The 15,987-nt window shown below is 39.6% G+C and overlaps 1 protein-coding gene across 1 annotated transcript; it reads left to right on the top strand.

The window, feature by feature from the left end:
- The first annotated feature begins 3,766 nt into the window (after positions 1–3,766).
- On the top strand, positions 3,767–6,678 carry nkx1.2la (NK1 transcription factor related 2-like,a). Its single transcript, XM_017722358.1, has 2 exons — positions 3,767–3,995; positions 6,065–6,678. Exons 1-2 carry the CDS (start codon positions 3,767–3,769, stop codon positions 6,676–6,678), a joined length of 843 nt encoding a protein of 280 aa, XP_017577847.1.
- Positions 6,679–15,987: the final 9,309 nt, after the last annotated feature.

The raw sequence follows: 15,987 nt of genomic DNA, 5'->3' as shown, positions 1-15,987 counted from the left end.
AAATAACACAAATGTGATCAATTGCAATTAACATGTAAAATGCCTAATAACTGGGATAATAATTCAAGTATTCTTATAATTTGAGATTTCAGGAAATCTAATTGTATCTGACAATTTAACCTAATATAAAACCTGATATGCCATTACATGATGACCTAATACATGATTTGGTAACAAGTTTTAAATGTTTTATATTTTTGTGCATGTTAGTGCCCTCACAGGTTTCAATAAGTTGCTGAAAGCTGTGAGTGCACATCGCTTGCAAATCATATATGACGTTCAGTATAAGCATTTTGAGTCTATATTGAATTGTTTCTGTTTCATCATTCATCTAGTCCACCTCTTCTACACTTACTGACTGTCTGTGTTCTTGGAGGCCTCGGTGTGTATTCTGCCTGCAGGGCATGTGCCTGTCTTTTGTTGAAACTAAAGAGAGGAAGAGAGTAAAAAAAGACATCAGACAGGTCTTTTGTCCAGGCATACTTTGGACAGGAATAAAGGGGACAGAAGATGACAAAGGGAACAGTTCAGTCTGTGAATGGAACTCCACCCAGCGACGCGACTCCAGCCATTATACAAATTATCCAGTGTTTAGATGGCTGCTCCAGTCTTCCTGGGACTGATGATTTTATGGGTTCTGAGGTGGTAATGCAAGAACAGCAGGAGGGTTTGTCCATAAGTGTGCCCCCTCCCCAGGCAGCCCGCTCCCTGGCTGTGAGCCCCCTCTGATCTCTCCTGCTTGGAGCGCTTGTCTGTGGACATAACTGCCCACTGGCAGCTGCTGCTCTTCTCAGGAAGCCTCTTTTCCTCTCCTGACTTTTGTGCTAACAGTACCTGTGCCTGCATTGTCACTGAGATGCACTTTTGTGTCCCGGTCCTGTGTAAACACATGTGCGTGCGGTGTGGGCTGCAGAGAGGAAGTTGTAAACCACCACTAAGAGATCATTCATATGGAACTCGCTCAGTTACTGGGTTTACACATGCTAATGAGGGCAAACAGTGGCTTTAGTGGGGACAGACACTGGCTGATGTTTGACCATGTTACAAGCAAGAAACATGCACTGCGGGTCGCGGGTTACTACTGGAAAACAGGGCAGGACAAAAAGACTTGGGAATGGAGATGAAATCAGCTCGAGCCATAAAGCAACAGCAAGGGGAGGAAATGACATGCTCAGTGAAGTGAGAAGGAATTAGGACGCCCGTTTAACAGCCTGCAAACTGGATTTTTGTCCTCGCCATTATCACGCTGTGTCTGAGCTGTTTATGTGCCATCATGATATCAATCAAGTATATATCGTCTGTCATGTCATAGCCCTGTGACTCCACATTGGAAGAGCTGCCCTTTACATTGTTTTATAGACCAATAGAAATAGTCCAAAATGACTTTATATAAAATCTTGTAATGTGAATGAATTGTTGAATTGATTTAACTCATTTGAGTAAATTCGGTTTTATTCAAGTCAAAATTTATTTGAACAGGCCTTTTTCAACAGGGTGCTTTCAGAAAGCAGCTTTATAGAAATCCCAAATAAGCAAGCCAATAGTTAGCATGGCAAGAAAAACTCCCTTGAAGGAAGAGGAAGAAACCTTGTGAGGAACTGAGACTCAAAAGGGGAACCCATCCTCCTCTGCTTGACACTGGATAGCAAGACAAAAACACAACAAGAGCAATATGAATATATAAAGTCCATTTGAAGAGGTTTTGTTATGACAGTGGTAATGTACAAGGATCATATTAAATACATGTAATGTGTTCATGTTTTTTTTTCTTTTCTTTTCTTTTTAGCACATTGTCTGTGGTGCTATAGGCTTCTGCTTCTGCTAAGCCCCTTACATATGATTTATAAACAATGTTAGAAATATTAGAAATACTTCACCCCTGGGGCTTGTAGTTTCTAAAATTTAATGGCAGCTTAAAATCAGATCAATACTGAATCAATGATAAATTGACCTGTCTGTGGTCAGTACTGGAACAACATGAGGTCTGGTATATATCTGCTGCACCAGCCTGAAACTGTTCTACACTTTCTACCACTGCAGTTTTTCTCCACACAGAGGAAAAAAGCCAAGGTGAAAACATTTCAGACGTGGTGTTAAATAAGTTTAGTAAGTGAGCCTCCTAATCAGACAGTCGCGCTAATGGTTTAATGGTAGGGCCCTCTTTAGTGAGGCCATGCATTGTGGGACACTTTTATCAGTGCTGGACACCCGCTGAGCGTATTGATCCAGTCTGTAGCAGCTATCATCCTCTACCAGACTCGCACTCGACCGTGACACATTAACATATGATCATAACTGAAGAGGAATGGGCGGATTGATGATGACTTCAGCTGATGGTAAAACGGATGTCTAAGTCACAAATCTGAGGGAAAACAAATATTAATATAAACTAATCTATTCAGCTTCTATATTGATGTAAGTAGTTGGATACACTGTGTCCTAAGAACTAGACATCATGGTGCAATGCTACTTGAGCAAGTGCACAATAACAATACTTCATGGCACATAAACATTTGGGGAAATATCAGAACTGGCTCATCTTGAAATCTGATCAAGGCAATAAAAGCACTGAAATATTGAGGGTTTTTACTGTTATGACTTTCATTTATGTTGAATTTCTGACATGAAACTTTGATCTCCATGTAGTTTCTATTGCTAAATTTTGATCTCCATATGATTTATAATATTGAACTTTGTTATTGTTGATGTCCATTTGATTTGTATTTCTTAATATTGATCACCATTTCTTTTTTATTGTTCAATTTTCATTTTTATTTGATTTTTACTGCTCAACTTTAATCTCCATTTGATTTCTATTGTTCAACTTTGATCTCCGTTTCATTTCTATAATTGTTCTCCATTTGATTTCTATTCTTATTTGATCTCCATTTGACTTCAATTATTCAACTTTGATCTCCATTTGACTTCTACTGTTCAGCTTTGATCTCCATTTGACTTCTACTGTTCAGCTTTGATCTCCATTTGACTTCTACTGTTCAACTTTGATCTCCATTTGACTTCAGTTGTTCAACTTTGATCTCCGTTTCATTTCTATAATTGTTCTCCATTTGATTTCTATTCTTATTTGATCTCCATTTGACTTCAATTATTCAACTTTGATCTCCATTTGACTTCTACTGTTAAACTTTGATCTCCATTTCACTTCTACTGTTCAACTTTGATCTCCATTTCACTTCTACTGTTCAGCTTTGATCTCCATTTGACTTCTACTGTTCAACTTTGATCTCCATTTGATTTCTACTGTTCAACTTTGATCTCCATTTGACTTCTACTGTTCAACTTTGATCTCCATTCGATTTCTACTGTTCAACTTTGATCTCCATTTCACTTCTACTGTTCAACTTTGATCTCCGTTTCATTTCCATTGTTGAAATTTGATCTCACTTCAGTTTCCCATGCTGAGTATTGGTCTCCACTATATTTTTATCACTGAAATTTGAAAATTTGCTGAAATGCTTTGATTTCTGTGCTGGCTCAACAGTTGCACCTGTCTTTTCTCCGCTCTAATTAGTTGCAGTTTATTGAAGCCCATTAACAGCTGATCGTTCCGCGCGCTAAACGGCTGCTTTGCGTGTCACGTGGGTGCCAGAGAGCGCGGCTCTTCGAACCAGCGGAGTTAAAGAGCGCACCCCTGAGCACCCGGCCACATCTGGGCGAGCAGCAGCTGGAGGAGCGCGACTGTACAGGGCAGCAGGACAAAGAGGCGCGAGCTTGTTCCCTCATCAGGTGGCTTTCAGGACTGAAGATGTTCGAGTACCAGGAGACAGAAGCGAAAACAACGGCCAGTCATAGAATTTCGTTTTCAATTATCGACATATTGGATCCCAAAAAGTTCACGCGTAAAAAGCTGGATGGAGTTGAAAAAGACAACACGGAGTCTCCTTTCCGAGGCGACCGTGGGGACGCGGAGGGCACGCTGAGCGGTCGAGGAGACGCTGCTCCTACTGAGGCTTTATACATCGAGGAGGATGCAGGTAAATCAGCAGCTTTTATCAGAGCTATCTTTTCTAAAATATATAAGCGGCGGTGCGTGAAGCTGCGCTGTGATCATACTGCAAGTAAGGGGTTAGCACTCAAGCGTTATTTGGATATCTCGACATAATTTCTCGCTGTGGTTATAAGATTATTTTATTTTCATTCATAGAGAAATCTGTGGTTGTACAGTGAAGCTACAAGACACTGGAAACGCGCTGACTTTTGACTTGGGCGTTGAAAATATAGACAGAAAAAGAGACAGAGAGCGAGATTTGCCACTGCTTTCCATTTAAGACATGATGGAATATTTTAAGTGGTCTTTATATGACCTTGCCTTAATTTCTAAGGCTGTATGTCCCTTCAACAATCACAATGGCTTGCTGTGTGATTGGCACAGGGGCAGTAAGGACAGATAATTGTTTAAATGGTCCCATTGAGGATGCCTGCGCTGCCTTTGATCGATATCCCATTACTGGATGCTGCATATCTCCCTGCAGCACCTTGCAGGTACAAACTTCAAACCCCTTCCATGTCTGATCCCAAATATCGCTCGATTAAAACTTCCCTTTAAATAGATGACATTTATCGATTTGCCGACAAATATGAAACTCTATTAGCACGTCACGGGTAGGTGCTGGAGCTGGATTTAACCGGGATTTCTTTCCGCAACATGACATTTGAAGCGATGTGTGATTTATAAATTATTAAGGGATTATAGCCCAATCCACCCAAGTCCCCCTTCTTAACCCTCGCCTCGTTCCACACACATGACTCTCGATCCATATCTTTCCCGCCATACTGGGGGCATGCTCTAAATTCCTCAAATTAAACTTGTGGGATCTCGGTGGCGAATTTAAGTGCGAGACTGAGCTTCTCGCCTTAACTTCATTTTGGAGCTTTTTTTTCTTTTAAAACTCATTTGAAAGCTCCCGTTAGATTATCTGTACATTCTTTAATTGTTAACAAACTATTTAGTGAAACCCAGTTGATTGTCAACTCCATTACATTCTGTATATAGTTTAGTTCATGGATATTTAGGTGAATGATAATTCAAGATGAAGCATTTACAATGGACTGCAGATGCTGCCATTGAGGAAAAACAAACGTGTAAGTAGGTGTGGGTTTTTCACAGATTGTGCATTTCATTGTGAGACATCTGCACTGGTGCCATTCTTTCAGAATTGTACGGTTTTAACAGTGATTTCCGAATGCCAGTACTCATTTGAACACTTTTTGTTTTGATTTCAGAACTTATATTTCACTTTTAGGCCTCACACAATCTGATTAGAATATAATATAAACATTGGTACTGATTTCAGTACTGTTTTATTAGTCTCAGCTCTTCTGTACTGATTCCACCACATTTGTATGACATATCTCAGCACATCTGTACTGGTTCCAGCACATACTGATTTCAGCACATCTGTACTGACTTTACCACATCTATACTGATGTCAGCACATCAGTACTACTCACACGACTGTTTTACTAAATTCAGCTGTTTTACTGATATCAGTAATTTTAAAGATTTCAGCACATCTGTAAAAGCACTGTTTTACTGACTGTCAGCACTTCTGTACTGATTTCAGCACGTTTTACTGATTTGAGCTGTGTTAAGTTATACCAATTTCAGCACTGTTTTAATAATTCTAGCACACTTTCACTGATTTCAGCACTTCTGTACTGATTTCAGCACATCTATATTGATTCCAGCAGTTTTACTGAATTTTAGCTGTTCTGATGTCAGCACTGATTTACTCATTTCAGCACATCTGTACTGATTACAGCACAATTTCACTGATTACAGCATAGCTTTACTGGTTTTAGTGCTGTTTTGCCATTCTGATTTCAGTACTGTTTTACTGATTTCAGTGCATCTGTACTGACTACAGCACTGTTTTAATGATTTTTGCATTGTTTAGCTGATCAGATTTCAGCACTGTTTTACTGATTTCACCGCAGTTGTACTGAAGTTAGCATATCTGTACAATTCACTTTTTAATTTACAGAAGCAGATTCAGCAAGCATTGTTGTTTTTACTAATGCTGTTACTTGCATAAATTCCCAGGTGGTCAGACAGTGGATGACCCCCAGCATTCTTTCACACCCCATCCAACACATGAAGTGGACTCAGCTTCAGCTCTCAGCACCGTTCAGTCCCGTTTGTCTCCCAGTGAGGAAGGGGATGCTGATGGAGAGAGCAGTGGTATGACAGAGCCTTCTCGCTCCCGCCGCCGGCGGCCCGATCATGGCTGTACCAGGCCCCGCCGAGCCAGGACCGCCTTCACCTACGAACAGCTGGTAGCCCTGGAGAACAAGTTCCGCTCCACACGCTACCTGTCCGTGTGCGAGAGGCTGAACCTGGCATTGTCACTGAGCCTCACAGAGACGCAGGTGAAGATCTGGTTCCAGAACCGCAGGACCAAGTGGAAGAAGCAGAACCCAGGGGCTGATGGCACCATGCAGTCCAGCACCACCTCACTTCCAGGCCTTAGTCCCAGCACTGGAGCAGTAGCATGTGGACCCACCACAGCAGGATTTCGACCTTTTCCTCCTTTCAGCACCGGAGACATCATCTTTCACTCCTCCAGCGCTATGCCACTGTCGTCCACTGGCGCCATCCTGCATCCGTTCTTGCCTGCTGGCTACCTGCAGCCTACACTCTTCCCACCTCATTTATGAAGTCAGGCAACATCATGGAATGTGCTTCATGAAAAAACAAGAAGAAATGACTACAGTTGATTGACATCGGACTGAAGATGTCATAAAGTATTAGCAATTGTGCAGGAGACCTCAAACCTCAAACTTATTCCATGCTGTTGCAGTTCAAGTCCTCAAGACAGCAAACCAAAACTTGAATGTGTTTTAGTAGATCATCTTGTAATTCCTTCATAATTAAAACTTAATTTATGAGCCTTGGTATTCTCACTGAGCCTACAGGACTCTGTAAGAGCATGAGAAGTCTATACAGATATGTTGTTCCAAGAACACGTTTATATAATTCAATACAAAAGTGTTAAATTTGAGTTTATGCTCCTATTAAATAGCCATTTAACAGGATGATACATCAAAAAAAAAAAAGACAGAAAAATGTATAATAAAAGAAAATTTAACTTATTTCCATTATTCCTTAATTTTACTCAAATTGAAATTGTTGATATAACAGAGCTGGCACAATTTTGATGGATTCTGACAAATCGATGGCTATGCCCAATATCCATTCTGTAATACAAGAAAATAATCTAAGAAAAGCAGACACTGATAGGAGCAGGAGATGAGATTGTGTCCCTCCATGCCTCTTTGATGACTGAGGTTAAAAAGTAACTCAGCACTGCGATACGATGAGATTTTGAGACATCTGACTCGTCCATTTGGGTAATGACTTGAATTAAGGGTAAATTGTGTAATGTGTTCTTGCTGCCTCTAGATGTCACTCTCTCCACATCTCATGGAATGTTACATATGAACAAAAGTATTGAGATATTTCTTTTAATGAGTCGATTCAGCACCCACTGCTGACACAGGTCAACTGCGTCAACTGTGCACAAGCAGCTTGTATAATCTCCTTGGAAAAGCATTGCCAATGGAATGGAGCTGCACATGAACCTAAGGCCACTATTCCCAATGCCAAGCATCAGCAAGAGGGGTAAGACCACCAGTATTGGTCCATGGAGCAGTGGAACTGAATTTTCCAGAGTGATGGACCACTACTAAATATCACTCAAAAAATGAGCTTTTGGTTTGATTTATAAACTGAAGGGATATTAATATTAAATAAATGTATTGTGTTATCCTTAAGTAACTGATTTATGCAAATAAGACAAGAATTAATAGACATTTTGAGGAATGGCATCTATTTATTTGAAGCAGAAATTCTGTTCAGTGAAAGCCAAATAAATTGCACTGAAATGTTTCAAATTCCATCAACAATTACATTTTATGTTGAGACATCAAAGTCTGCATTTGTTGACTTTAACCTGTTTATGATGAGATGGAGTGGCATTTATTATCCAGAACTAATCGTTCTGACCTCACTAATGCTGTTCTGGCTGTATGCAGTGTTCTGAAATGTATTGTAAAGCTTTCCCAAAAGAGTAAAGGCCCATGTGGTAAATTTGTTATTAATCCCCTTTACTTCACAAGAAACACTGGATGAGCAGAGTCTTCAAATATTTGGACATATAGTTGCATCACTCTCTTCTGTTGAGTTCATGACTAGCAGTTACTGGCAGCTTTTCAATTAGGCAACATCTTTGATACTCCACTATATATAGTACAGCCATAGCCATGAAAGAAATGCCAAAAGATCTAGGGCTGATTCTGCATGTGATGTTTGTTCCTGTTGTCTTTCCACATATAAGTAAAGCAGATCATCATGAGTCAACAATATCAGAGCAAATTAGAAACAGGCCAAAGCAATATCACAAAAATAACCAAAAAACACACCTGAACATTAACTTTTTTTGTGAACAATTGTTTTATTGTCCTTTAACGTATAATCATAAGAGCACATAACATCCCCTTTCCCTGTCCACCTCCCCCTCCAGGATAGGTTTCAGACAGTACATTAAAAAAACAATATATATACACCTACATACACATACACATATCAAAACATAGCTTCATGAAAACAAATGGGAGAGATTGTGTGGGTTAAATAATCTGAAAAATAACTTTAATAAACATGGTGTGTTTGTTTGTACTTTGAACAGCACTGTAATGTAAACAAAATGATTCATTCTCAATCTACGTGCAATAGACTATTTCCTTCATGGTTAAATTTCTGTAAATATTTGGTATTAGGGAGCTTTTACTTATTTTAAAAACAGTGGCAGGCATTACGTATTCAAGTGCCATTCATTCATGTCATTTTTGTTGGTGGACTCTCCCCACAGTAGCACCATCAGGCTGATTGTAGGGCAGGGGCAAAAAAGATAAAAGGGGCACGTACTGCACAACATGGGACCCCTATTGTGTGCAAAAAGATATGATACACCCTTGACTAATATTAACATTATGTTATTAGGTCATCCAAATGAAAAATATAAACAGATGAAAGCACACAGGGAACTAGAAACATTAAAAATGTTTATTTCACAAATGCACACTCTGACATCTGAACATTCTAGAGGCGTGTGGCTAAAATGCAACAGGATAAAATAGGTGTCAATTTTAGCAATGGGAATGAGTAGAATGAGCATTTTTAATGCTATTATGGCATTGGTGGTACAGCTAACCTAACCTAATCTAACTTAACCTAAAGGGACATTGAAAAAAAGGGACAGGTGCAGATGAGATTACATCAAAATGCTAGCTAGATCCTAGCCTTACCTGTCGCCCCCTTGCAAATGTACAGAAAACATTTAGTGGCAGCCATACATTGTGTTTTGAATGTAAGCAGGGTTTGAGAGGTAAATTCAATATCTTATTAAAGTATTTGACGGCACCCACCCAGGAAAAGCCTGACATAGAGGGTATGTTGTAGAGGAGACTATAAGGCACTCATCTCATTTTCTTCACTGAGATTTTTTTTTCTCTCCATTGCAAGCCCACATGGAAGGACATCAAACACTTTGTGATTTTTTTCACCAGAGAGGTACCTGAAGCAAATGTCAAGTTCATCCCATCGTGAGAGCCCCTACATGGCACCATTTCACATTTTCTCCACTATGGGGCATCCATTAGGAAACCTGCCAATATTCTCATGCATACAGGGACACCCTTTACAGCACTGAATCACATTTTATCCACTAGAGGGCAACATCTCCATTAGATATGCACCTAATTTGGCACTTCATCATGTTTTCTCACCTGTCGGAGTAGCCTATACAGCACTGCATCCCACTGCAATGGAAAGGGAACCATTTGGGACACAGTCATGTACGGGGGACATACAGGGCGCTTCACAATGGCACCCTTTCCCATTTGAGTAGTGCTCCCATAGGGAACGTCAAGTTTAGACCATTGTCAGGCACCTTACAGGGCACTGCATCAGTTTTTTTCCACTCAAAGGAAACACAATAGGACATGTTATCACGTTTGCTTGCTCTAGAGGGCACATCGCCATCTTTTTTTGGCATGAGAGGGCAGGGGGATCCTGTACGGGATGCCAGGGGCACTAGGAGTTCTTACCACAACACCTGATGTGGCTTAAATACTGGGGAGACACTGCTGGATTCAGAGGTAAGCAAAAAGCAAAAAAAAAGTGTCAGGTGATGTGTATGGGTTGTAAACTTAAATCACTGAATGCAAACAATTTGGACTCAGCACCAAACTTGACAATTTGCCTAATTACAATAACACGAGGAGTGTATTTAAATAATGAAATGTAATTTCCCCCAGTTTAGTTGTAAATGCCACCAAATTAAAGCTGACATTCTGTATTTATCTCTGTTTCATTTCAACTCCCCTGGAATAAGTTTAGAGCCACTCAAATGCAAGGGTCTGCAGACTGCATAAGCAGTTATATAACATAGTTGTACCACTAGAGGGCAATATAGATCAATATTTGGTTTAGGCTTTCATTCAACACTATTTCTTACTTCGTTATATGTAAATTATCTATATAAACATCCATGTATTTTGTTCCCAAATTTTACTGTAAATTCTAACTTTGAATAATTACTTAAACGGAAGTCTATGACAGAATAAAGATATGCATACATATACATTTAAATAAACTTGAAAGATATACTCATCTTCCATTATTCTTATATAGTATCGCACTATAAGGACATTTTTTGTTAATCTAAAATATTTGCAAATAATACGTCGAAAGATAACAGATTTTCTACCTCACAAAGAATCAAATGCTCCAGTTTATCAGGTAAAGTGTTTGTTCTTGTGGCATGAGCAAGAAGAACTATACTTACAGACAATCAGATGAAAAGAGACAGAAGAGGATAAGAAAATCACATAAAACTTATACTAAATGACATTATGGTAACTAGATGTGCATTTCCTGAAGGAACTGCAAGAGTGCTTGAAGAGAGCTGCAAGTGTGTATGTGTGTGTGTAGGTAAACAACACCTCCTTAGGTATGTGAGATAAGACCCCTTGAAGATCATTTTGTGTAATCGTGTGTGTATTGAGTAGAAAATGTCTGAGTTATGAGAAGTTAAACACAAAGAAAATCTTGAAATAAGCAGATTCTGATTTTGAGCAATTTACATGGGAGTGAATGGGGCAGTTTTCTGTGCCTAGTGCCAAATAAATGCTCATAACTCTAAAGCTAATTGAAAAAATTATGAGATATTTTGAGGTTTCAGAAAAACAAGTTTCTCTACCATTTAAAACTGAAATGGAGTTTCTAGGAGAAAGTTTAAGGATTTTAAAGCAGATTCCCTGCGTGACAGCTGTGTCTGTGAGACTGAGTGGCCTGCTGTGACATCATCGATGTCAGTTAGAATTTGGAGTTATAGAACATTCCGCCATTCATTCTAATGGGAGGTTTTTAATTTTTAAACTTAATTTTATTAAAAACTACCAATCCGATCGACTCCAAAAATACATAGCGCAAGTCACAGCGCCGAGACCTTCGAAACGCAGTTTGAACAGAGTCTGTACATTAAGCAGTTCAGGCTGTACTAATCGCAGAAAAGTGTGGAAGAAGCTTTTCAAGCACTCTAATTATCGTGTGTGTCTATCATGTGTATCATGTGTATCGTGTGTGTGTGTGTGTGTGTGTGTATGTGTGTGTGTGAGAGGGCTTGTGTATCTGTCCAAATAGCTGAATCCAGAGCTGATGGACTGAAGTTGTTTCTGACTACGCGTTTATTTCTATTGTTCTGGCTTTAGCTATATCCAGTCTGTTCCGCAATCTGTGCCCCTTTCTGTCCAGCCCACTTCAAGCTGTTTCATCCTGCCTGTAAAAGCATCACTTGGTCATGCAAAGTAAGAGAGATTTATCATCAGATTTTATCATGTTTATACTTTTCATCCAGTTCCTGGGGCTGATAGAAACCAATGGAACCTAAGGCTAAACATCGCACCTATACTATCAAGGTAGATGTTACTTCTCTAGATTTTTTTAAATCATGAGTAAAGAGCTGGGCTCAGTGTCTCCATTTTACCACACAAGCACATCAATACTCAAGCCCTGTTCCATTTGACCCACCTGTGACCCTGTGGTCCTCATTTTCAGTTGCCCACAAGCACTATGAGCCTGCAGGATCTTCCTTTGGTGTTCATGAGTGTGCACTTATTTAAGCCCTTGTCAAGGACCCTTCTAGCTGGACACAGCAGCAGCCTCCTTACCAAAACTCCTTGAGATACAGGCTGGGACCAGTCAAAGTCTGGGAGTTTGTTTGCAGCAACATTTACCGTGAAAGAACATATTTGTGGGCGGAGCATGGATAGGTCAATTGTAGTATCATTCAAGCCTAAAGATGATACTGTGTGAGGGAAATAGTGCTCTGTGTGTCTGTGTGTGTGGGTGTGTGTGTGTGTGTGTGGGTGTGTGTAAGAGAGAGAGAGAGACAGAGAGAGAGAGAAGAGAGAGAGAGAAGAGAGAAATAGCCTGGGAGGATACTGTTAACTCTATAGTGAGACAACTGGGAACAGAAAAAATACAAAGCATTATGGGTAAAGAGAATTTCATCCCTGGCTTTGTGCCAGAGAGCCTCAACTGTTTCACCCGGCTTTCTGTCTCATGTTTTGATGGATTGGTGGGATGGGCGTTCACTAAAAAGGTTCACATTGACTGATCGATATTGTATCTATTTTTTGACATTGCTGGACAGTGGAGTGAAGTAGCATGCTATGGAACTGTACTTGGTCTCCTGTGGGCCACTGGAGAAAAGATGAAATAGCCTCTGCCTCCCTGCTTCATGCCACACAATTCTCTTGTGAAGGTTTACATTTGTCTGGAATGTGTCTTTTGAACTCTTACATAGCTACAGACATGCAGAGTGAGGTTTTTAGCGGTAAAGGCATGTCTCTAAACATGCCTTTAATTTCTGTATGGCACATTTTTTCACTCTCTATGTACTTTGCCAAGCGTGCTACATTTATTCCCAGGAATAACACACTGCATTGCATGTAGGAATAACCACTAGGGAAACACAGGTTATTTTTGCTATTTTATTCTAAGAGGCTTATAGCCTTAAATCATCATACTTTTATTTTGGTCTTATGCCTATGGGGAACACTCACGTCAGCAAGTCATGCCAAACTCTCAGAGGGTATACTGTAAAACACAACAACTTGCCTTAGTTACTTGTGTAAAGGATCAGTTAAAAGTCCTGCTCACTGAAGAGATGGTCCACAACGCTCACCAGCAATTAACTCTAATTTTTCTATTTTCATCATTAGTTCTCTTTGCTTTTTTGTGGCATAGCAAATTCTCATGCTTAATGCTATGTTTGGGTGCATTTTATATGTTTTATTGTCAACATGCTGGTGTTTTATGTTCAGGTTTACCACTACTACTACTAGCCTGTAGCCATAAATGTTTTCAGCTGGTGATTACCAGCCCCAAGCAGGAACAGATGCATGAAGATATTCAAGTCCTGAGAAGTGGGCATCCTTGTCTTCTCTGAGCTATTTACATATTTACTTCAGAACAGTTGGATCTAACTGCTCACCATGTGGCCAAAAGGAATGAGGGTTTGTGACAGCCACTTCCAATAAATGAAAGAAAGTACCCTATAAATGCTGATTTTGTATATATTTAACTTATTAATATCTCTATTAATACTTTTTAGAGCTGCAGTTTGAACTAATTTGGTAGAATAGTCCAGCCAGATTTTAGAAAAGGAACTATTCATTTTATAAAATTCATTTACTGCAGACTGTAATGTCATGACTAATGGAGGCACTTTGAAAGGTGAAGTATGTTCTGGCCTGGACCTGAATGAACCCTGATTGAGTAGCTCAGAGCTTTTCTTTAGACTGGAGGTCAAAAAGCTGAGAGTCAGAGCGCTTGATTGTGCTTTAATGCACCTCTCTCAGTGTATGAGCCGATTGATCACATTCTCACCCAGCTGACATGCAGTAGTACCTGAGAAACATCATAATAGATCATTATTGTGTGCCTGGATCATGCTTGTGGGTTTAGTGTTCAAGGCTATGCATATCAGGTACCTCTGCTGTATTCTTTGGGTATATACAGAACATTTTATGTTGAACATCATATTACCATAATTAGAAAAAATGAATTTAGGCGGCTGAGGACAGGGATGGAAAGAAAAAGAATGAAGCCTTTTGTTCTTTATCAGAGTATGATGAATAACACAGCCCTTGGACATGATCACCAAGCATTACCTGCAGACCAAAGCCAGAGACTCTCTGAATTAGCCATGCAACTGTCAGTCTATTACACACAGAGGAAACCCAAGAGTCTCGAGTAAGCACTTCTCATGCACATAATCAGTTATGTGGGTAGTTTTGGTTATTGTAGTTATTGTATGATAGTTTGAACTTTGCATGCCAGAGTTTTTATGAGGCTGTGAGTTCACAGACACACATGGTTCTTGGTTTGGACGTATAGTTCTAGGAAATGCTTAAACGGTATAGGACCTTCACATCACATTATATAAAAACATTTGCCTACTCACATTTACAAAAATTGTTCTTTAAAGGTTTTGTTGTGGACCAAAAGCGTCTTTTTTCTGCGCTATTGCTTTAAAGAATCCTTTTTGGCAATTGTATTTTTAACAGTGTAGCCCTGGTACATACTGAGCTTTCCTCATACAAACAAACTTTATTGGTGTCGTAGCAGGCTCCACATGTGTTCCACACATATCCGTCTGCTCTGTCTCTGTAGGTTTGTTGTCTGCTGCCACTGTGGTGTCAAGTGAAGATGAAGAGGGCATCGCAGACTCCCAGGAAACTGCAGCCAAACAACATCAATGGAAATGTACAAAGCAGAAATCAAAGACAATGGGGCTGCCTCCTTAGCTCATCATTAGTCAGAGACCTGAGCTCAGTTCCATGTGAGGAAATGACTCCCTGATTAGCAGTACAACTCAGGGTGAGTTTGTTTCAGTAGAAGTCTAATTTCCTACATTTAGTAGGTTTTGGTGGGCAGAAGACATTATTCTTGTATTATTCCCAGCAATGGATTCTGGAAACTGTGGGCTGAAGCCATTATAATATGATTTTTTTTTCTTCCCTGTATCTTATTCAAATGCATTAAGTAATGCATTGAATTTATTTCATTCATATGTGTACCCTTAGGACCCCATTAAAACTGGCCCAAAACATTCTAGAGCCCCTGCTGATGTGGAATTATAATGATGGGTACATTATTTCCTCAAGAATAACATTAATCAACACAATTATTGCCAAAGCTGAAAGTAAACTGAAAGTCAACATTGGGTACTAAATCATCAACATAATATCAATGCCTTCTTTCCATTGTGCTAAAATACTAGTTGTTTTTTACATTGTTTGAATATTTCATAGCAAATGGACCAAAAAAGATTACAGGTCCAAAATGCCCTCTAACTGAGTTATAAATTGTTATATTTACTTACATTTGAATCACTTACATTTCATACATTACTTTGTGAGTATGTATGTAATACAGTACATGAACTGGTTAGGAAAAAGCCGGAAAATGTGAATGTGAAGAGAGCACTGTGTCACTGTAAGTCAATGTGGACATGTGTGATGTTGCCTCAGTGTTAATGACTGCTGCTGTCAGTCTCTGGTTTCATGCTGAGGTCACTGGGGAAATACAGGATTTGAGAGGCCTGGTGAGATCATTCGTCCATTGACTGTCTCTCTAGGGAACATCACATCACACACACAGACACACAGACGCACACACACAAAGACACACACAAAGACACACACACACAAACACATGCACGCAGGATGTTATAATGCTTGTTTTATTGGAAGCATGTTCATGGAGGCACAGATTTCTGGAAGCATGTAGGATGGACAGACACACAGGTACAACCCCAATTCCAATGAAGTTGGGACGTTGTGTAAAACATAAATAAAAACAGAAAACGATGATTTGCAAATCCTTTTCAACCTATA

This window comes from Pygocentrus nattereri, chromosome 5 (genome assembly GCF_015220715.1).
Source record: "Pygocentrus nattereri isolate fPygNat1 chromosome 5, fPygNat1.pri, whole genome shotgun sequence".
In the NCBI taxonomy this organism is placed as follows: Eukaryota; Metazoa; Chordata; class Actinopteri; order Characiformes; family Serrasalmidae; genus Pygocentrus; species Pygocentrus nattereri.
The sequence above is the reverse complement of the archived record's forward strand: the minus strand, read 5'-3'. Positions and strand labels throughout refer to the sequence as shown.

What these genes read in the sequence shown, in the direction of transcription:
- nkx1.2la (XM_017722358.1), top strand. Translation starts at nt 3,767, where the DNA reads ATGTTCGAGTACCAGGAGACAGAAGCGAAAACAACGGCCAGTCATAGA. An exon ending in ATACATCGAGGAGGATGCAG is followed by an intron (nt 3,996 to 6,064) that starts GTAAATCAGCAG and finishes ATAAATTCCCAG; the next exon opens with GTGGTCAGACAGTGGATGAC.